Here is a 23,015-nt window from a genome sequence, read left to right as displayed (position 1 = left end):
CAAGTGCTAAGCATCTCTGGGAACTCCTTCAAGATTGTTGGAAGACCATTTCCGGCGACTACCTCTTGAAGCTCATCAAGAGAATGCCAATAGTGTGCAAAGCAGTCATCAAAGCAAAAGGTGGCTACTTTGAAGAACCTAGAATATAAGACATATTTTCAGTTGTTTCACACTTTTTTGTTAAGTATATAATTCCACATGTGTTAATTCATAGTTTTGATGCCTTCAGTGTGAATGTACAATTTTCATAGTCATGAAAATACAGAAAAATCTTTAAATGAGAAGGTGTGTCCAAAGTTTTGGACTGTACTGTATATGTATATATGGCTAGAGATGCGCACACACACGTTCACATTTAAACACCTACCTAAAGATTTTGCATCATAAAATGTTCTAGAAAACAGTACAACAGTAACTTCATGACTGCAGTTCTTCTCCTGGAGGAATAGTAAAATTATAATCATTAAACTGTCTCCTGAAAGCTCAAAGAAACAGAAAACAGCTGCTAATTTACTTAGCTAGCCTATGACGACCAATAAAGGATTGGGCATTTTGAAGTCCAACATCCTTAATGCTTATTTTTCCCACATATACCATTATGTCACAGAACAAAGTGAATTAAAGGGATTTCATTGTATATCTTTGAGGCTGTAGTGTTGTAGCTTCTAAGCAGGGACACATAGTCCACAAATATATTAACTACAGATCACATTATAAATTTGCAAAATTTATATATTTTTTTAGATCATGGCAGAAAAATTTAATACAATTAAAAGAAAAATCCTTATCAGCCATAATCCTGCCCTGTAAAGAGCAATCAATGTCTGATGATTTTCTAATGTGGACAAGCATTTTATTCAGGTGTGATTGATTACTTTACCACTGTTGGCTCCCAGTTTTACCATTACTCCCATCCTGAAAAAATAAATTCCAAAAAGAAGAAAAAAAAAGCATGCCAAAAGGCAGGAGAGAAGAAGAGAATTCATACTATAGATTACACCAAAGTAATTTGCGCAAAAAAAACAAAAACAAACCAAAGGCTTATAAAATTAAGGTAATACACTGCGGATGTTGTCAATAACATTTAGATCTTTTAATATGATCTAATGTCCATGACCATCTTTATACTACTTTCCTCTAAAATGAGACTAAGGACTGCGTTTTGTAAAGCTGGCATCATTAAGGAGTCCACATCTAATTCTTACATTGCTTTAGGCTGCTTTTACACTGGCCAATAATCTAGAATGAACGTTCCTTAGGAAAGCTTGTTCCCGGGAACAGGCCAGTGCAAAACAAGGTGCCAATCACCCAACGAATGAGCAAAAAACTCAACTGTCAGGTGAAAATACATCTAAGGTTGCATAAAAATCATCGTTCTCAATAACCTATTTGCACAGCACAATGTGCTATGTGCTGCTGAGAACAAGGATAGTCTGTGTGTCAAGGGTGTGGCAGGTGTGACAGACATCCGCTCTGGGTCCAGTTGTAGAAGGTCACTGCGCTTGGCATTGCAGACGCCTTCTTGATCCTCTCATCACTGTAGTATAGTTTTATCTTTCTTCCTTTAGAACCCAGCGGCGACCTCCACCTTCTGCTGCCGATTTTAACTACCAAGCAAGGGTGTGTCAAACGCTCAGTTTCTCCAGAGAGTCGCCGGTGATAATTCTATGCACCTCTGTGTAGACTTGAAGTACTGGCAGTCAGCTAGTCTAGTCTTTGGTGCCCTTGGAGGACAGTTGGTGTTAGCTTGAGCAGACACCAGAGAGATAAGTGTATCCCCTTTTGTCTGTTTACCTTGTTGTCTTTAGTTTGTAGTGGGGCCTGACTAGTGCTCACCCTGTCCCTTCCCTAACTAGGGACATTCAGGGTTTAGGTTCCTGCTCGGCGATAGGTGTGGAGCCTATATAGGGATGATAGGTAGATCTAATATCCCCCTGCCTACCCTTGGGGTCTCTACTTCCCCTTTCCCCAGTTGTGGGGCTCCATTCCCCCTCTTCCCATCATTGTACACTTATTCCTTCCCTCACCTTGCGTGACACTATACCCACAGAATGAATGCGTGAAGTGTGGCAGGCTATTAAAGAACCACTGATCCACTTTTATGTAGTTGATAGGTGGTCTTTTAATGCTGCAGGTCGGCTAGACTAAAGCCACCCATGAATAATCGCTCTCTGACTAAAATGATGACTAGCGACATTTTCTCCACTACTGCACTTTAACAGCATATACGACACTATTTTGTTGGCAATTTTACTGCCTTTACACACAATTCGAATAAACATTAGTACTACATCTACTACTTTGCTATGGGCATATCCAAGTAAAGGATGCTGTATTTCAATATCTAGTCTCTTCATTTTCGACTATGGAGCTGTGCATTTCAGATAGTTACCTTCCATTTGTTGAAGAGATCGGCAAGGAATCCATTGACAGCCTTTTCAAAGTATAGATCCCCTGGAATAATAAATTATTAATAGGTGAAGATAAGTTTACTATAATTCCCACAGGTCTTAAGACCCCTAAGAATGGGTGTAAAACAATCCCCACATTGAACATACAATAAATTGATCCCTGGATAAAGGGACTGAAGTGTTGGCCCAATGTGAAGAACATATTCATACCATAAATGTCAAAGTCCCACATCTCACAGCTCATCTGGATGAATATATAGACCATGGCAGAGGTGGAACGGAACACTACCTGCAAACGAACGGTAGGATAGAGGAGAGATGGATTAGTTACATTAAATGAGTAAAATAAAGAATATGAAAAAAGTATTGAGAAGAGAGGCATACCCGCGTGTCCTCACTGATGTATCCACAGGTGACCTTCTCGCTCTTCACCCATAACTCTCCTGCTTGGGCTCTGCAAGGCAGAATATAGAACACCTGAAATTTCTCCTCTGTCCTAACACCACCACAAGAATATTTAGGGTACACAAATCAAATAAGCCTCTTCATTTACTTAGGCGGTAACTGAACCAAACTTCGCAGTATACTTACAGGATTTTGCTAAATACTAAGCAAATGTTTTACATTTTGAATACAAGTTAATTTTTTCCACCACGATAACTAACCAATGATATTACTAGAAGGCACGACTTCTACTCCAATAATCGCCACTAAAAATTTTTATGCCAATGCTGCCAGCATTAGGACGGCTTCAGCAGCCACACTATTTACACTGGTACCAGAAAAACAACAAGAAGGGAATGTGATACCCAGAGCATACTCAATTATAGGAAAAAAAAAAAAAAAGAATATTATACAGTATATATACACACGGGTGAAGTGGGACATTTTGGAGCCAACTATATTTTTTCAATGGGAAGAGGGTCATATGAAATTCTAAATAAGTTTGATGTGTCACAAGAAAAACAATGGTGTGCTTGGTTTTAACGTAACTTTATTCTTTCATGAGTTATTTACAAGTTTCTCTCTGTTTACAGCCATTGACATGTCGCAGAGGTTAACACATGAGGATAGAAATTGTGTTGATGTCTGGTGAATGCAGTAGCCGGGTCATTGCAGCAGATTTCAATGCAAGACACCCTACGAGACCACCCATCTCCTATGCTACAGTTAGCAAACTGCTTGCCAAATTTCGTGAAACAGGTTCAGTGTTGGATTTGCCAAAATGTGGATGCAAGAAAACTGTCACGAATGAAGAAACATCAGTGGCTGTCCTAGCTTCATTCAGCAAGAGCCCACAGCGTAGCACTCGCAGCATGTCACTGGAGAGTGGAATCAGTCGAACATCCCTTCGGCGGATATTGGCTACTCACAAATGGCACCCTTACAAAATCCAGCTGCTGCAGCATGTCAACGAGGATGACCAAGATCGGAACACTGAAATTGCAGAATGGGCAAAACAAAAATTGGAACACGACCCTCAGTTTACACAGAACATTATGTTCAGTGACGAGGCAAACTTTTTTTGAATGGTGAAGTTAACAAACAATACCACCGCTATTGGTCTGACACTAACCAACAGTGGATAGATCCCTCCAAGACTGTTGGAAAACAAAAATTGATAGTAATTGATAGTATGGTGTGGTATATGGGGTACAAAGATAGTGGGGCCATTCTAAATCAATGGAATCCTCAATGCCACATGATGATGTGTAGCCCTCTTTATGCACTGAAGATGGCACGTTCCCTGAGTTTTTCCAATAAGATGGTGCACTACCACATTATGGGTGTCAGGTCCGAGCATTACTACATGAACAGTTTCCTGGAAAGTGGATTGGTCATCGTGAGCCAGTTAAATGGCCACCATGGTCTCCCGATCTGACCCCCTTAGACTTTTACTTTTGGGGTCATCAGAAGGCAATTGTCTATGCTGTGAAGATAAGAGATGTGCAGCATCTGAAATAACGGATACTGGAAGCCTGTGCTAGCATTTCTTCTGCGGTGTTGCTATCAGTGTGTCAAGAGTGGGAGAAGAGGGTTGCATTGACAATCCAACATAATGGGCAGCACTTTGAATACATTTTATAAGTGGTCATAAACTTGTAAAAAAAAACTCCTGAAAGAATAAAGTTACGTTAAAACCAAGCACACCATTGTTTTTCTTATGAAATTCTCAATAAGTCTGATGCATCACATGATCCTCCTCATATTTAAAAAAATAAAGTTGGATCCAAAATGGCAGACTTCAAAATGGCCACCATGGTCAACACCCATCTGGAAAAGTTTACCCCCTCCCATATACTAATGTGCCACAAACAAAGTTGATATCACCAACCATTCCCATTTTATTTAGGTGTATCCATATAAATGGCCTACCTTATGTAGGTGTAATAAAAATTGTTATATTATACATACACACACACACATACACACTGCTCAAAAAAATAAAGGGAACACTCAAATAACACATCCTAGATCTGAATGAATGAAATATTCTCATTGAATACTTTGATCTGTAGAAGGTTGAATGTGCGGACAACAAACTCACACAAAAATCATCAAATCGAAATCAAATTTATTAACCAATGGAGGCCTGGATTTGGAGTCACCCCCAAAATTAAAGTGGAAAAACACACTACAGGCTGATCCAACTTTGATGTAATGTCCTTAAAACAAGTCAAAATGAGGCTCAGTATTGTGTGTGGCCTCCACGTACCTGTATAACCTCCCTACAATGCCTGGGCATGCTGCCTAGGAGGTTGCGGATGGTCTCCTGTGGGATCTCCTACCAGACCCGGACTAAAGCATCCGCCAACTCCTGGACAATCTGTGGTGCAACATGACATTGGTTGATGAAGCGAGACATGATGTCCCAGATGTGCTCAATCGGATTCAGGTCTGGGGAACGGGCGGGCCATTCCATAGCTTCAATGTCTTCATCTTGCAGGAACTGCTGACACTCCAGCCACATGAGGTCTAGCATTGTCCTGCATTAGGAGAAACCCAGGGCCAACCGCACCAGCATATGGTCTCACAAAGGGTCTGAGGATCTCATCTCGGTACCTAATGGCAGTCAGGCTACCTCTGGCGAGCACATGGAGAGCTGTGCGGCCCTCCAAAGAAATGCCACCCCACACCATTACTGACCCACTGCCAAACCGGTCATGCTGAAGGATGTTGCAGGCAGCAGATCGCTCTTCACGGCATCTCCAGACTCTGTCACATGTGCTCAGTGTGAACCTGCTTTCCTTTGTGAAGAGCACAGGGCACCAGTGGCGACTTTGCCAATCCTGGTGTTCTGTGGCAAATGCCAAGTGTCCTGCATGGTGTTGGGCTGTGAGCACAACCCCCATCTGTGAACATCGGGCGCTCATACCACCCTCATGGAGTCGGTTTCTAACCGTTTGTGCAGACACACGCACATTTGTGGCCTGCTGGAGGTCATTTTGCAGGGCTCTGGCAGTGCTCCTCCTGTTCCTCCTTGCACAGAGGAGGAGGTAGCGGTCCTGCTGCTGGGTTCTTGCCCATCTACGGCCCCCTCCACGTCTCCTGGTGTACTGGCCTGTCTCCTGGTAGCGCCTCCAGCCTCTGGACACTACGGTGACAGACACAGCAAACCTTCGTGCCACAGCTCGCATTGATGTGCCATCCTGGATAAGCTGCACTACCTGAGCAACTTCTGTGGGTTGTAGAGTCCATCTCATGCTACCACGAGTGTGAAAGCACAACCAACATTCAAAAGTGATCAAAACATCAGCCAGAAAGCATTGGTAGTGAGATGTGGTCTGTGGTCCCCCCCTGCAGAACCACTCCTTTATTGAGGGTGTCTTGATAATTGCCAATAATTTCCATCTATTGTCCATTCCATTTGCACAACAGCATGTGAAATTGATTGTCAATCAGTGTTGCTTCCTAAGTGGACAGTTTGATTTACTTGGAGTTATATTCTGTTTAAGTGTTCCCTTTATTTTTTTGAGTAGTGTATACATATACACATATACAGTGCATTGTGAAAGTATTTGGCCCCTTGAACTTTTCTACCTTTTGCCACATTTCTGGCTTCAAACAAAGATAAAAAATTCTAATTTTTTGGGGAAGAATCAACAAGTGGGACACAATCGTGAAGTGGAACGAAATTTATTGGATATTTTAAACTTTTTTAACAAATTCAAAACTGAAAAGTGGGGCGTGCAATATTATTCGGCCCCTGTTCTTTCAGTGCAGCAAACGCACTCCAGAAGTTCAGCGAGGATCGCTGAATGATCCAATGTTGTCCTAAATGACTGGTAATGATAAAAAGAATCCACCTGTGTGTAATCAAGTCTCCGTATAAATGCACCTGCTCTGTGATAGTCTCAGGGCTCTGTTTCAAGTGCAGACAGCATCATGAAGACCAAGGCACACACCAGGCAGGTCCGAGATACTGTTGTGACGAAGTTTAAAGCCGGATTTGGATACAAAAAGATATCCCAAGTTTTAAACATGTCAAGGAGCACTGTGCAAGCGATCATATTGAAATGGAAGGAGTATCAGACCACTGCAAATCTACCAAGACCCGGCCGTCCCTCTAAACTTTCATCTCGAACAAGGAGAAGACTGATCAGAGATGCAGCCAAAAGGCCCATGATCACTCTCGATGAACTGCAGAGATCTACAGCTGAGGTGGGAGAGTCTGTCCATAGGACAACAATCAGTCATACACTGCACAAATCTGGAAGAGTGGCAAGAAGAAAGCCATTTCTCAAAGAGATCCATAAAAAGTCTCGTTTGAAGTTTGCCACAAGCCACCTGGGAGACACACCAAACATGTGGAGTAAGGTGCTCTGGTCAGATGAAACCAAAATCGAACTTTTTGACCACAATGCAAAACAATATGTTGGGCGTAAAAGCAACACAGCTCATCGCCCTCAAAACACCATCCCCACTGTCAAACATGGTGGTGGCAGCATCATGGTTTGGGCCTGCTTTTCTTCAGCAGGGACAGGGAAGATGGTTAAAATTGATGGGAAGATGGACAGAGCCAAATACAGGACCATTCTGGAAGAAAACCTGTTGGAGTCTGCAAAAGACCTGAGACTGGGACGGAGATTTATCTTCCAACAAGACAATGATCCCAAACATAAAGCAAAATCTACAATGGAATGGTTCAAAAATAAACATATCCAGGTGTTAGAATGGCCAAGTCAAAGTCCAGACCTGAATCCAATCGATAATCTGTGGAAAGATTTGAAAACTGCTGTTCACAAACGCCCTCCATCCAACCTCAATGAGCTCAAGCTGTTTTGCAAGGAAGAATGGGCAAGAATTTCCACCTCTCGATGTGCAAAACTGATAGAGACATACCCCAAGGGACTTGCAGCTGTAATCGCAGCAAAAGGTGGCGCTACAAAGTATTAACTCAAGGGGGCCGAATAATATTGCACGCCGCACTTTTCAGTTTTTAATTTGTTAAAAAAGATTAAAATATCCAATAAATTTCGTTCCACTTCACGATTGTGTCCCACTTGTTGATTCTTCCCAAAAAAATTAGAATTTTATATCTTTATGTTTGAAGCCAGAAATGTGGCAAAAGGTAGAAAAGTTCGAGGGGGCCAAATACTTTCACAATGCACTGTACACAAACATACATACACAATGAGTACAAAAAGTATTCAGACCCCTTTAAATTTTTCACTCTGTTTCATTGCAGCCATTTGGTAAATTCTAAAAAGTTCTTTTTTTTTCTCATTAAAGTACACTCTGCACCCCATCTTGACTGAAAAAAAAAACAAATGAAGAAATTTTTGCCAATTTATTAAAAAAGAAAAACTGAAATATCACATGGTCATAAGTATTCAGAACCTTTGCTCAGACACTCATATTTAAGTCACATGCTGTCCATTTCCTTGTGATCCTCCTAAAGATGGTTCTACTCCTTCATTGGAGTCCAGCTGTGTTTAATTAAACTAATAGGACTTGATTTGGAAAGGCAAACACCTGTCTATATAAGACCTCACAGCTCACAGTGCATGTCAGACCAAATGAGAATCATGAGCTCAAAAGGAACTGCCCAATGAGCTCAGAGACAGAATTGTGGCAAGGCACAGATCTGGCCAAGGTTACAAAAGAATTTCTGCATTACTCAAGGTTCCTAAGAGCACAGTGGCCTCCATAATCCTTAAATGGAAGAAGTTTGGGACCACCAGAAGTCTTCCTAGACCTGGCCGTCCAGCAAAACTGAGCAATCGTGGGAGAAGAGCCTTGGTGAGAGAGGTAAAGAACCACCCCAAGATAACTGTGGCTGAGTTCCAGAGATGCAGTAGGGAAAAGGGAGAAAGTTCAACAAAGTCAACTATCACTGCAGCCCTCCACCAGTCGGGCCTCTATGGCAGAGTGGCCCGACAGAAGCCTCTCCTCAGTGCAAGACATATCAAAGCCCGCATTGAGTTTGCTCAAACACATGAAGATTATGAGAAATAAGATTCTCTGGTCTGATGAGACGAAGATAGAACTTTCTGGTGATAATTCTAAGCAGTATGTGTGGAGAAAACCAGGCACTGCTCATCACCTGCCCAATACAATCCCAACAGTGAAACATGGTGGTGGCAGCATCATGCTATGGGGGTGTTTTTCAGCTACAGGGACAGGAAGACTGGTTGCAATTGAAGGAAACATGAATGCGGCCAAGTACAGAGATATACAGGAAGAAAACCTCTTCCAGAGTGCTCTGGACCTCAGACTTGGCCGAAGGTTCACCTCCCAACAAGACAATGACCCCAAGCACACAGCTAAAACAAAGGAGTGGCTTCAGAACAACTCTGTGACCATTCTTGACTGGCCCAGCCAGAGCCCTGACCTAAACCCAATTGAGCATCTCTGGAGAGTCCTGAAAAAGGCTGTCCAAAGTTAAACATCCAACCTAACGGAACTGGAGAGGATCTGCAAGGAAGAATGGCAGAGGATCCCCAAATCCAGGTGTGAAAAACTTGTTGCATCATTCCCAAGACGACTCATGGCTGTACTAGCTCAAAAGGGTGCTTCTACTCAATACTGAGCAAAGGGTCTGAATACTTATGACCATGTGATATTTCAGTTTTAATTTTTTAATAAATTTGCAAAAATTTCTACATTTCTGGGGGGGGGGGGGGTTTCAGTCAAGATGGGGGCAGAGTGTACATTAATGAGAAAAAATTCACCAAATGGCTGCAATGAAAGTGAAAAATTTAGAGGGGTCTGAATACTCTCCATACTGTGCGTGTGTGCGTGTGTGTGCGTGTGTGTGTCTACCTCTTGAAGCTCATCAAGAGAATGCCAAGAGTATGCAAAGCAGTCATCAAAGCAAAAGGTGGCAACTTTGAAGAATCTATAATATAAGACATATTTTCAGTTGTTTCACACTTTTTTGTTAAGTATATAATTCCACATGTGTTAATTCATAGTTTTGATGCCTTCAGTGTGAATGTACAATTTTCATAGTCATAAAAATACAGAAAAATCTTTAAATGAGAAGGTGTGTCCAAACTTTTGGTCTGTGAATATATATATGCCTTATAAACAAACACTGATGCAAAATACTAATGTTTGAATGAGACCTTAGACAGATAATATACATACTCTTAAACAGAATCCCTTAAATTACATTATTATGAACCTAACAATAAACTGATAAAGCCTCATGTATGTAATTTTGATTATGTAAAACTAAAATTGACTCAGCTACGTTAAAAAAAAAAAAAAAAAAAAAAAAAGAATAAAGTTTGGGAACAGTGGCTGACTACTCCAGGTATAGTCTCTTTTGAACTGCTGGGAATCCCTGTACTAGATCGCTTGCCTATCTCTCTAGTATAAATAAGTAATTGTCACGAGTGTGTCAGAAGTGACAGACAGTCGCCCTGCAGTTGGTTGCAGGAGATCTCTACGTTTGGCATTGCAGACAACTTCTTAGAAGCTGTATCTCTAGGACCCAGCAGCTACCTTCCTCTGGCTAATTAAAGGGGTTGTCCACTAATTTTACATTGATGCCCTATCCTACAGGTAGGGCATCAATGTATGATCAGTCGGGGTCCCGCACGCGGCACCCCCGCTGATCAGCTGTTATCGGTGCCGGCGGCCGGAAGTGCTCACCTGCGGGTCTCCGCAGTCAAGTGGTAGTGGCCGTCGCGGTGTACTGCAGAACCACCTCCCATTAAATTGAATAGGAGGCGGATGTGCAGTACACCGCAGCAGCCACTACCACTTGACGGTGGAGCCCCACAGGTGAGCACTTTCGTCCGGCGGCCGCCAATAACAGCTGATCGGCAGGGGTGCTGCGTCCTGGACCCCGGCCAATCAAACATCGATGCCCTATCCTATGGAAGGGCATCAATGTAAAAGTAGTGGACAACTTCTTTAACTCCCTGGCCTGGGTGTATAAATACCTGCTGTGTTCCAGAGGGAGGTGTCGGCGATATTCATTGATCCTTGTGAAGACTTTAGCAAGAGCAGGACATGTGTGCATTTGTCTGGAGTCATCTAAAGCTAAGCAATTTCCCCCTATTTGCCCTCTCTTGTTGTCTTTAGTGTTCAGTGGGGATCGACTAGTGCTCATCTCCTCCCTTCTCTAGTCTTAGCCATAAGCCAGGGAAAGGCAGGGCGAGGTACGCGTGCGTGCGGCGATTGGTGAAGAGCTAATATAGGGTCGTTAGGGGAGAATGGGTGACACTAGACCAGCCTAGCAGGTCTCCACTCACCTCTTTCCCTAGAGTCTGGGCTCCCTTTCCCTCTTACCTTTGTGTTGCACTAAGTCTTTCCCACACCTTGCGTGACAGTAATTGTCCAGATGCTAGGTATATTTCCAAAAGACGTAGTTACTTACCGGTAACAGGATTTCTTGGAACCCATGACGGCACCATGGAGAGAGGGGATCCGCCCTTCAAGGACAGGAAACCTACAGATAAAAAGGGCGGCACCTCTCTCCCGCATCAGTTGTTTACAGAGCACAGAGAGCACCACCAGGTTAGTAACACAAATTTTAACATCTTAAAAAGGAGCCTGCCAGACACACCCTGTGACTAAGCATAGGTAATAAATAAATGTGCACACCCATGTGTGAAGGGAGGGAATGTACGGGTGCCGTCATGGGTTCCGAGAAATCCCGTTACAGGTAAGTAACTACGTCTTTCTCTTTCCCCATGACGGCACCATGGAGAGATTTGCAGAGAAGTGCTGATTAGGGAGGGACCACCGCTTCCAGAACCCTTCTGCCAAAGGTAAGGTCCGAGGAAGAAGTTAGATCCAGCCGATAGTGCTTAAAGAATGTAGAAGGGGGAGACCAGTTTGCAGCTCTACATATCTGCTCGATTAAAGCCCCAGCTTTCTCCGCCCAGGAGGCTGCTACTGCCCTAGTCGAGTTAGCCTTTAAATCTTCTGGCGCAGACTCCCCGCTTGAGGAGTAAGCCAGGGAGATGGCGTCCCTTATCCACCTTGCCAGGGTGCTCTTGGAGGCCTTCCGTCCCTTCCAAGATCCCTGGAAGCACACAAAAAGAGCCCTATCCTTCCTACACTCCCGTGTGGACTCTAAGTACTGGATGATGCACCTCCTGACATCTAAGGTGTGAAGGGCTTCTTCCCCCTTGTTTTTTGGGTTTGAGCAAAAGGAAGGGAGGGTGACCTCCTGCGACCTGTGGAAAAGTGATCCCACCTTAGGAAGGTATGCTGGGTCAGTCCTAAGTGTCACCCTGTCCTCTAGAATTTGCGTAAAGGGGGGCCCCGCTGACGAGGCTTGTATGTCGCTAACCCTACGTGCCGATGTGAGGGCTACTAGAAGGGACGTCTTGAGAGATAGGATTCTAAGAGATGCATCCGCTAGAGGCTCAAAAGGGACGTTTGGTCAGGGCTGACAGAACTAAATTTAAGTCCCAAGGAGGAGCATTCCGGGAGGGGATGTGCCTGGACCTATGAGATGCCCTGATCAATCTGGAGATCCACTTATCCCTGGCCAGGTCGCAGTTATATAGGGCTCCCAGTGCCGCCACCTGAACCTTTAGAGTGCTTGTGGCCAACCCCCGCTCCAACCCTTTTTGAAGGAACTCCAAGATGGCAGTAATGGGGGCCTCCCCTAATACTTTCGAACCCGTGAATGAGAGGAATTTTTTCCAGGTTTTACCGTAGAGTCTGGTGGTCACGGGTTTCCTACTCTGCAGTAGGGTCGAGATTAAATTGGGGGAAAACCCTCTATCCCTTAAGAGCGCCCTCTCAAAATCCAGGCTGTCAGGTGCATCTTTGCTACCTGAGGGTGAAGGACCGGTCCCTGAGACAGGAGATCCGGAACTTCCGGAAGGACCCAGGGGTCGGTGGTGGACATTATCCTCAGCCAGGAAAACCAAGGCCTCTTCGGCCAGAAGGGGGCGATCAGAATTATGTTTGCCTCGTCTTCCCTGATTTTCCTCAGAACAGCCGGAATGAGAGCAATCGGAGGAAAGGCATACGCTAGCTGGTGGTTCCATGGGATTGAGAAGGCATCTAGTGCTGCTGGGTTCCCCGTGGGGTCGATTGAACAGAACATGTCCACTTTTTTGTTCCGCCAGTTGGCGAATAGGTCTATGGAGGGGAGGGGTTTCCCCAAGCCCTCGCGATTTGGTTGAACACTAGTTGATTAAGCTCCCACTCGCCCTGTTTCAGCTGGGTCCTGCTCAGGAAGTCTGCCGTGATATTCTCTGTCCCTTTTATGTGGAGTGCCGATAGGGACTCTAGATTGTTCTCTGCTACCAGGAGGATAGAACTTGACACTTGTAGAAGAGAATGGGACCGGGTCCTCCTGGTAATTTAAGTATGCCACCACTACCTTGTTGTCCGAAAAAACTCTTACATGATGCCCCCGTAGAGTGTTTAAGAATTCTAAGAGGGCATATTTTACCGCCAGGAGTTCCCTCATGTTGGAAGATACCCCTTCTGAATCCTTCGACCAGACTCCCTGAGCTACCTGGTCGTTTAGATGAGCCCCCCCACCCCTTGGGGCTTGCATCTGTCGTTAGGACCTGTGACACTGATATTGTCCATAGAACGCCCCTGGCTAAATTGTCCCCCTCTGTCCACCATGTCAGGGAAAGCAAGGTTTTTGATGATAAAGTCAGCTGACCTTCTAAGTGCCCTCTTAGTGACCTTTCCACCCCCAAGATTTCCCATTGTAAGACCCTGGTGTGCAACTGAGCCCAGCGGACCCCCAGGATGCAGGCAGTCATGGAACCTAGGAGGGACATTGCACCCCGCAGTGTCATGTAGGGATGGTCTTTTACGTGGAATACTCTGGCCATCATGCTCTGGATTTTCCCTGCCGGGAGACGGCATTCCTGATTCCTTGAATCTAATAGGATGCCCAAGTACTCCTGCACTTGATCTGGCTCCAACCTGGATTTTTCTAGATTCAGAAGCCAGCCTAAATCTGTCAAGGAACCCATGACTTGCTAGATGGTCCTTGCAATGGTCGAACGAGCTGCCTATTATAAGCAGATCGTCCAGGTACGGGATTATTAGGATGTTCTGCTCCCTCAGATGGGCCATAACCTCTGCCACTATCTTTGTAAAGACCCTTGGGGCTATCGCTAACCCGAAGGGGAGAGCCGCATATTGGTAGTGTTTGATTATGCCCTTCAGCGGTATCGCAACTCTCAGGAATTTTCGGTAGTCTCTGTGTATGGGGACATGATAATAGGCATCCTTCAGATCCAGGACGGCCATAAGACAGCCCGGGAACAACAATTTCACTGAAGTTTTTATTGATTCCATCTTGAACGATTGTACCTTTAGAAATCTGTTCAACTTTTTTAGGTTCACAATAGTCCTGAATGTTCCGTCCGTTTTTTTCCTGAGGAACAGAGGGGAGTAGAATCCTTCGCCTTCCTCCTGAGCTGGGACTTCCTGAAGGACTGATTTGCCTACTAAACCTAGAACCTCCTGTTCTAGAGCCAGTTGTTCTGCCCCTGAAGACCTCACGGGGGTTATAACGAAATTTGGACGAAGAATGGAGAGGAACTGGAATTTTAGCCCTGATTTTATCAGGCCTAAAATCCAACGACTGTCTGATATTTTTTCCCAGGCTGGGAGGAAATGGAGAAGTCCCCCCCCCCACCTGGGACTGCCTTTCATTGGGCGGGTTTCCTATGGTCACTGGGGGGCCTGTTAAACATAAACCCCTTGGCCTTTTTTTGTCTCCTGTCCTCCCACCTGTCCTGGTCTTTGGAGGGGGGGGGGTTCTCCGCATGAATTTCCTACTACAAAAGGATTTTCTAAATGAAGTACCAGAGAGGACCGGGAAGCGTTTTTATTTTCCCCGGCTTTGTCCAGGATATCGTCAAGGGTAGATCCGAATAGGAACTCTCCCTCACAAGGGATGGAGCACAGCCTAGACTTTGTTTGGGGGTCGCCCGGCCAGCATTTGAGCCAGAGGGCCCGTCTAGCTGCGTTATAAAAACTCCCAGCCCCGGCTGCCAGTCTGACGGAGTCGGCTGAGGCGTCAGCTAGAAAAGCTGCTGCGCCCTTCATTATTGGGATTGAGCCTATTATGTTATCCCTTGATGTTTTACTTTTTAATTGCGTTTCTAGCTGATCCAGACAGATCATTAAAGATCTGGCTGTGCATGTGGCTGCCACTGCGGGTTTTAGCCCCCCTCCTGCCGCCTCCCAAGCTCCTTTCAGAAAGGAGTCGGCTTTTTTGTCCATTGGGTCTTTCAGCACCCCCATGTCCTCGAACAGCAGGGAAAATTTTTTAGAGGCCTTGGCTATCGCTACATCTATTTTAGGCGCCTTCCCCCAGAAGGAGCACACTGGGTCCTCGAAGGGGTATTTCCTTTTGGGCGATAACAATCCTTTCCGTTTTTTTCCATTCCCTCTTAATCAGAGAGTGTACTTTATCATTAAGAGGGAAGGATCTCCTTTTCTTCCGCTCCAGGCCACTAAACATTATATCCTGGCCTGATTTTTTAGGGCGAGGATCTATGAACCCCATAGTGGACCTAACCGCTTTAATCAAGCTATCAGTTCCATCTATAGGGAAACAGCTACGACCCCCATCCCCCGAAGATGACGAAGACGATGATCAGGATGAATCGGAGACTACCCCCTCCTCGTCTGAACTACTAGATTCTGACACCGGGGATAGGTGTCTGGTTTTTTCTTGTTTCTTTCCCCCCTTCTGCAGGGACTTAAAGGTATCCTCAACCTGAGACTTAATCAGGAATCTGAGTTCTGAAGCGAACTTAGGGGGTCTCCTCACAGATTGTCTGTTCGATGCATGAGTCGCACAGTCTTTTTTGCCACGTAGTTGGCAGATCCTCTGCGCAAAGTGCTCAGGCCCTGTGCTTGGACTTGCCCGTACTCTTCCTTCCCTGAGAAGAAAAGCGAGGGGGGTCCCGGGTTACAAGTGAGCTTTCACGAAGATCACTTACCGACCCGTTGTAAGAGGGAATACCGGATTTGAACAGGAACCTGTCCCAGTAGCTGGGTCTTTCTTTGAGGTTGACGCCACGCTGGAGTCCTTGCCACGTTGTGAAGACCTGCCAGACCGTCCGCTCCCGCCGTCACCTTGGCTGTATTGGCGTGAAGGGTCACTGGAGGGTCCTTTTGTACGCTTCCCGTGTCTCTGAGGTGATGGTGATGGTGAGTGGGGGTGCAGGGGCTGCACCTCCTGCTCGCTCATCGCTGAAGAGTGCCAGAGCCTACCAGGAAGCACTTCCCCTGTGCTTCCCTGGCAATTTAATCTCTATAGGGGTCCGCCCCTCAGTGGCCTGCCACCTCTGAGCCATGAGGTACGCCCCCCCCTGACTAGGCCACCGCTGTGCACCTTCAGCGTGGGGGGCGCCTTCCCCCCTCGTGCGCGCCGTCCCTCGGTTTCCCGCGCGTGCGTTCAAACACGTCCCAGAGGGACCCGCGGCATGCGTCACTTCCGGAGCGCACCCCAGCCGCGTCAGAGGGGAGCGCCGAATCTTCGCTCCAGGAAGACGTCCGGCGCACGCGCTCCCCCGGAAGCCCAGGCAAGCATCGGACCTGGGCCCCAGAGCTCAGGCCTACTCACTAACCTGAGCCCCGGAAGCCCCGCCATACTTACCAACTTGGGCCCCGACGCCACTGGAGACCGCGGCGGTCCAATCCCTGTGTCACGTCTCCCTGCCACCCTAGAGGTCCACTGACCCCAGTGGTGGCGCTACAGGACACCGCACCAGCCGCTGCCTGAACCGGTCTGGCCTGGCCTGGCCTGGTAAGTCCATCTTTCCTTTTATCTTAGTTTCTTTCACATTCTTTCTTCTCATCTGTAGGTCCCCGTCAAGGACAGGAAACCAACTGATGCGGGAGAGAGGTGCCGCCCTTTTTATCTGTAGCTTTACTGTCCTTGAAGGGCGGATCCCCTCTCTCCATGGTGCCGTCATGGGGGAAAGAGAAAATCTATTTATTCATAACTGTGTGAGCATCACTGTTGGTATAATACCAACAATGCCCTATATAATTACTTTATACCCAGGTATCCCATCATTACCTATAACGTTATACTCGCAGATATGAGCAATTTAGCTGTCTGAGAAATGTTGGCATTTGAAAATGTTATTCTCATACAGTTGGGTGTTTGTCTATTTTTTTTGTATTGTACTCATGTTTGTGTATGGAAAATATAAAAAGGTTTGTGATTTGTACTTTACTTTTCACAAAACATTTTAAAGTTAGCTATTAAATTGGCCACATATTTAGGTTGTGGGCAAAAATAATGAGAGTTACAGCCATAGCTCATTGGCTTGTGTTCTTTTTTAACTCCTGCACATGATGGTATAAAATCAGGATAGGAGGCCATAATACGAAGTGAGAAAATATGGCCATGTTTCAGTTATGTGATTTAGCACTTACAGTTTAATGTTACCAACCTGATTCCAGCAAACTCCACCTTCTGGGTAATGTATGCACAAGAACTGACCTATAAAGACAGGGGATGGAGACTGTTGAGTGACTTTAGTAAATATCATACTAAGAAATCACTGTGGATTTGTCAATGTCCACAACAAGATGACCATATAAGCCAACATATCTTCTTCATTCTATAAATTATTTTGCGTTCAAGTCTAGTAAGGTATTTAATTATCCTCCAGCCATTGAAAAGTTATGATTTTTTTTTTTACATATTTCATTATATTAGTTTGCTTCTTACTTTCCCAATCACTATGCTGTATGGCCCTTTTAACTTCCTAGCTAATGCTGTGTAGGGATTCATGATCTCAGGTAGGCTCTAGAGTTCACACAAGCATCGGATTCTTGTGTCAAAGCAGTGTAGATTTATTGAACTCTTTGCACAGCTCTTTAAATAAAAACAGCCTTTTCCCAGTACACAACAAAAATGAGTCCTTTTCCAATCAATGCAAAGCAAAACGGGGTCTCACCCAGATGGCAATTCAGGTCCTGCTTCAGGCTCAGTGTGCTCACCTTCACTGGTGACTCAGACACAGATGAGTTAGTCCCAGATCAGTCACACAAAAATGGCACATTGTCCATAGCAACCAGTGATACTTGCAGTTTGGTGTACACGACCTGTGCAGTCTCCTCTCAGAAAGATTCTGGCTTGTCTTTCTGCAGCTCCAATACAACCCACTCTGCTCAGCAACCCCAGCTGACGGTCCACAGTGTACACATGGCCTGGTTCTAGTCCTAGCTAGCCAAGTGCACCTAATTAGTACTTCTAGTGCTAGGATTTAACCCTGTCCTAGCAAGCTTTCCTAGAGAAGCACCTTTCAACTGATGCTCAGAAAGATGACAAACCACATATTCAAACAATCTATGCACAGGAGTTTCTCTGTACGTACAGGGGGTCGAGCACACAGCAGGTCAGACAGGGAAAGTCCCATACACAGATTGAATGCACTGCACAGATCTCACTATTGTACACACAATTGTTTGAATATAACATCTGGGATCTTGCTGATCAGCAGGCGAAAGTGGCATGGACTGTGCATTAACCCAGCAGTACAGCAGTGTTTGGGAGAGAAGAAAGCAAAAAAGTTAATGCTGTACAGTGGTGGCCAAAAGTATTGACACCCCTGCAATTCTGTCAGATAATACTCAGTTTCTTCCTGAAAATGATTGCAATCACAAATTCTTTGGTATTATTCTCTTCATTTAATTTGCTTGCAAGGAAAAAACACAAAAGAGAATGAAGCAAAAATCAAATCATTGATAATTTCACACAAAACTCCAAAAATGGGCCAGACAAAAGTATTGGCACCCTCAGCCTAATACTTGGTTGCACAACCTTTAGCCAAAATAATTGCGAACAACCGCTTCCGGTAACCATCAATGAGTTTCTTACAATGCTCTGCTGGAATTGTAGACCATTCTTCTTTGGCAAACTGCTCCAGGTCCCTGATATTTGAAGGGTGCCTTCTCCAAACTGCCATTTGAGATCTCTCCACAGGTGTTCTATGGGATTCAGGTCTGGACTCATTGCTGGCCACCTTAGAAGTCTCCAGTGCTTTCTCTCAAACCATTTTATAGTGCTTTTGGAAGTGTGTTTTGGGTCATTGTCCTGCTGGAAGACCCATGACATCTGAGGGAGACCCAGCTTTCTCACACTGGACCCTACATTATGCTGCAAAATTTGTTGGTAGTCTTCAGACTTCATAATGCCATGCACACGGTCAAGCAGTCCAGTGCCAGAGGCAGCAAAGCAACCCCAAAACATCAGGGAACCTCCGCCATGTTTGACTGTAGGGACCGTGTTCTCTTCTTTGAATGCCTCTTTTTTTTTTCCTGTACACGCTCTGTTGATGCTTTTTCCCAAAAAGCTCTACTTTTGTCTCATCTGACCAGAGAACATTCTTCCAAAACGTTTTATTCTTTCTCAGGTAAGTTTTGTCAAACTCCAGTCTGGCTTTTTTATGTCTCGGGGTAAGAAGTGGGGTCTTCCTGGGTATCCTACCATACAGTCCCTTTTCATTCAGACGCCGACGGATAGTACAGGTTGACACTGTTGTACCCTCAGACTGCAGGGCAGCTTGAACTTGTTTGGATGTTAGTCGAGGTTCTTTATCCACCATCTGCACAATCTTGCGTTGAAATCTCTCGTCAATTGTTCTTTTCCGTCCACATCTAGGGAGGTTAGCCACAGTGCCATGGGCTTTAAACTTCTTGATGACACTGCGCACGGAAGACACAGGAACATTCAGGTCTTTGGAGATGGACTTGTAGCCTTGAGATTGCTCATGCTTCCTCACAATTTGGTTTCTCAAGTCCTCAGACAGTTCTTTGGTCTACTTTCTTTTCTCCATGCTCAATGTGGTACACACAAGGACACAGGACAGAGATTAAGTCAACTTGAATCCATGTTAACTGGCTGCAAGTGTGATTTAGTTATTTCCAACACCTGTTAGGTGCCACAGGTAAGTTACAGGTGCTGTTAATTACACGAATTACAGAAGCATCACATGATTTTTCAAACAGTGCCAATACTTTTGTCCACCCCCTTTTTTAGGATTGGTGTGGAATTATATCCAATTTGGCTTTAGGACAATTCTTTTTGTGTTTTTTCATTGAAGACAAATTAAATGAAGATAATAATACCAAAGAATTTGTGATTGCAATCATTTTCAGGACGAAACGGAGTATTATCTGATAGAATTGCAGGGGTGCCAATACTTTTGGCCACCACTGTATATTACAAAAATTCATAACTTTGCAATGACTGGAGAATAATGAAATAATAAAGATCATAGATTATCTGTCCACATGGACTTTCGTGGAGTGAATACCCAGGTTGTTAATCCTTAATAGTCATTATAAACATCAGACATGAAGACAGGCTGGAGATATACAAACTGACAATAGGTTCACCACTATTTAAATCTGGTGCACTGATACTTAGGAGGTAGAGATTGGTTGCCACAACTAGAGTTTGTGGTGGAGAAGAAGGCACAGGGAGAAGCTACGTAGTTAACAGTGTTCTATACTATGCAACATTGCGGGGAGAAAAAGGCAGAACAGGCTTCTAAAGTATAGGAAATAATATCACCAAGGGAGCCACTTAAATTATTTGTGTCTTTAGATACCTGTAGGCAGAAACTTACATACCGAGTAAGCACAGAAGGATGCTACTAGGAATGGGTCGGCACATAATGGTACATTGATAAGATCAGGGGTGCTCATTTTTTTGATCTAAGGGTCATGTTGTTGGATTATATTATTAGAGAGATGCATTGTATGTACAGCACCATGGAATCATTGGCGCTATATAAATAAATAATTGTATCTGCCTTTCCTTTAGAAGGCCACACAAAAAAGCACTGCAGGTAATAGCTGGGCACATCATTTCTATACAAACCATCTGTTAACCACCCTCACGCACACACAAGTTTCATTACTTTCACAATATGCTTGTTTCACTCCCACAACTTACTAAACTCTTTTTCAGCCTCCACATATCTCCACGACCTATGTATTGATCCTTAAAAGTCAGCTCCACCAGGTCAAGTGTCACTTCCTAAGGCAACACACATGTTAAAAGGAAAAACAAAATATTATAGAGAATGAAAAGAAGCAGATTATATGCCAAACAATGCCAATATGACAACCCTAATAATCCACTAATACCCTTTCTATAGGTTTAACAAGCGAAGAAAACTTGTGATGCTCTAACGTACAAATATGATAAGAGGGACATTACATGTAATGCTCTGTAATATGCGTCCAAGCAATAGGCTGCAAACACTTGTCAGTGGGTACTTTCACCTAAAAGGTGATAGCCTGAAGTCTATTACTAAGACAGAATTGTGAACGCCATGCTCAACATCTGACAGAAAGAAAAGTTTAACTTTCAAGAGTGTTCCTGGGGCACGTTCACCATGTTCTAGCACAAATGTACCTTTGGGTCAACCACATTGACATAGACATCTTGGTAAGCCCTTAACCGAAACACTTGAGCTACAGTCTGATCAACGCTGACCGTTTCTGTGGAGAAAACAAATGGTCACTAGTGTTGAGCGATACCTTCCGATATCAGGAAATATCGTATCGGATTGGATCGGGCCGATACCCAAAAAGTATCGGATATCGCCGATTCCGATACCGGAAACCAATGCAAGTCAATGGGACACAAATATCGGAATGAAAATAAACCCTTTCTTTCCTTGTAGGTTAATTCTACATGAAGTAAAACAACTAAGAATAATGTAGAATGACATGAAAAGCCGGCAATTCATCAGCGGCATACACCGGTACCCGACAATTTACAACAGAAAGAATAGAGCTTCACACATAGATTAGATAGATAGAAACATGTCAGTCACATATATATGAAGTACAGTGACAGTGTTGCTTACTGTACTTGTCATTTAGTGTAAAGGATTTATTAAAAAAAATATTAGCGTTTTCGTGCACCGTCTCTTTAAAAAAGCCGGCCGGCAATTCAGCAGCGGTACCCGACAATTTATAACAGACAGAATAGAGCTTCACACATAGATTAGATAGATAGAAACATGTCAGTCACATATATAAGAAGTACAGTGACAGTGTTGCTTACAGAACTTGTCATTTAGTGTAAAGGATTTATTTAAAAAAATAATAGTGTTTTCATGCACCGTCTCTTTAAGAAAGCCGGCCGGCAATTCAGCATCTGTACCCGACAATTTAGAATAGAAGGAATAGAGAATCACACATAGATTAGATAGATAGAAACATGTCAGTCACATATATATGAAGTACAGTGACAGTGTTGATTACTGTACTTGTCATTTAGTGTTAAAATAAAGGATTTATTTTAAAAAAAATTGGCGTGGGGTTCCCCTTAATTTTAGGCTCTAGCGGAGGTTAAGCAGACAGCTGGGGCAAATGTTTGAAGCCTGGGAAGGGGGTAATACCCACGGAGCTTCCCAGGCTACTAATATCAGCCCCCAGCTGAATACCTAGCCTTTACTAGCTATTAAAATGGGGGAACCCCCCCAAAAAAATAACGTGGGGTCCCCCCTAATTTAATAGCTAGCACAGGCTAGGCAGACAGCTGGGGGCTGATATTAATAGCCCAGGAAGGGTGCCATGAATATTGGCCCCCTCCCAGGCTAGAAACACCAGCCGTCAGCCGCCCCAGAAATGGCGCATCCATAGGATGCGCCAATTCTGGCACTTAGCCTCGCTCTTCCACGCTGCCCTGGTGCGGTGGCAGGGGGTAATGGGGTTGGGGTTGATGTCAGCTTATAATGCCAGCTGACATCAAGCCCAGGTTAGTAATGGAGAGGCGTCTATAAGACACCCCCATTACTAACCCCATAGTCAAAGTTAAAAGAAAACACAAACACCCAGAGTAAAGTCCTTTAATTGAAATAAAGACACAATTCTTTATTGTTCTAAATTAAACCATACTTACCATCACGCCCATTCCAGCTGAAGCCAACGATCTCCTGCAATAAAAGAAAAATAATAAAGCAACCTCATCCTTACCTTTCGATGGTTCCCAGGACAGCTCCAGCTCTGCTACATCGAGATGACAGGCTGGACCGCAGCAGAAAGCTGCCATCCAGCCTGTCATCCCGCAGACACTGAGAAGCGCAGGCATGCTTGCGCTCCTCAGTGTCTCTCTGTGACGTCATCCAGATGAGCCGAGTTCATGTCCAATGAACTCAGCTCACC

The 23,015-nt window shown here is 44.5% G+C and overlaps 1 protein-coding gene across 10 annotated transcripts in view; it reads right to left on the bottom strand.

Annotated features, from left to right (window-relative positions):
* Nucleotides 1-23,015, bottom strand: part of DEPDC5 (DEP domain containing 5, GATOR1 subcomplex subunit) — a 123,781-nt gene that overhangs the window by 85,900 nt on the left and 14,866 nt on the right. For 6 of the 10 annotated variants that reach the window (XM_073673960.1, XM_073673923.1, XM_073673897.1 and 3 more), the window contains exons 5-12: nt 21,256-21,341; nt 20,791-20,874; nt 17,276-17,325; nt 11,245-11,316; nt 2,796-2,865; nt 2,622-2,700; nt 2,393-2,454; nt 368-437 (exon numbers count right to left, since the gene is read on the bottom strand). In XM_073673960.1, the coding sequence (XP_073530061.1) occupies nt 368-437; nt 2,393-2,454; nt 2,622-2,700; nt 2,796-2,865; nt 11,245-11,316; nt 17,276-17,325; nt 20,791-20,874; nt 21,256-21,341 (573 nt within the window). The remainder of the gene's footprint in view (nt 1-367; nt 438-2,392; nt 2,455-2,621; nt 2,701-2,795; nt 2,866-11,244; nt 11,317-17,275; nt 17,326-20,790; nt 20,875-21,255; nt 21,342-23,015) is intronic. The other 4 variants (XM_073673969.1, XM_073673978.1, XM_073673942.1 and 1 more) reach the window with 1 other exon arrangement.

Source organism: Phyllobates terribilis, unplaced genomic scaffold, assembly GCF_046119375.1.
Source record: "Phyllobates terribilis strain yellow unplaced genomic scaffold, ASM4611937v1 Scaffold_1__5_contigs__length_1240528914, whole genome shotgun sequence".
In the NCBI taxonomy this organism is placed as follows: domain Eukaryota; kingdom Metazoa; phylum Chordata; class Amphibia; order Anura; family Dendrobatidae; genus Phyllobates; species Phyllobates terribilis.
The sequence above is the reverse complement of the archived record's forward strand: the minus strand, read 5'-3'. Positions and strand labels throughout refer to the sequence as shown.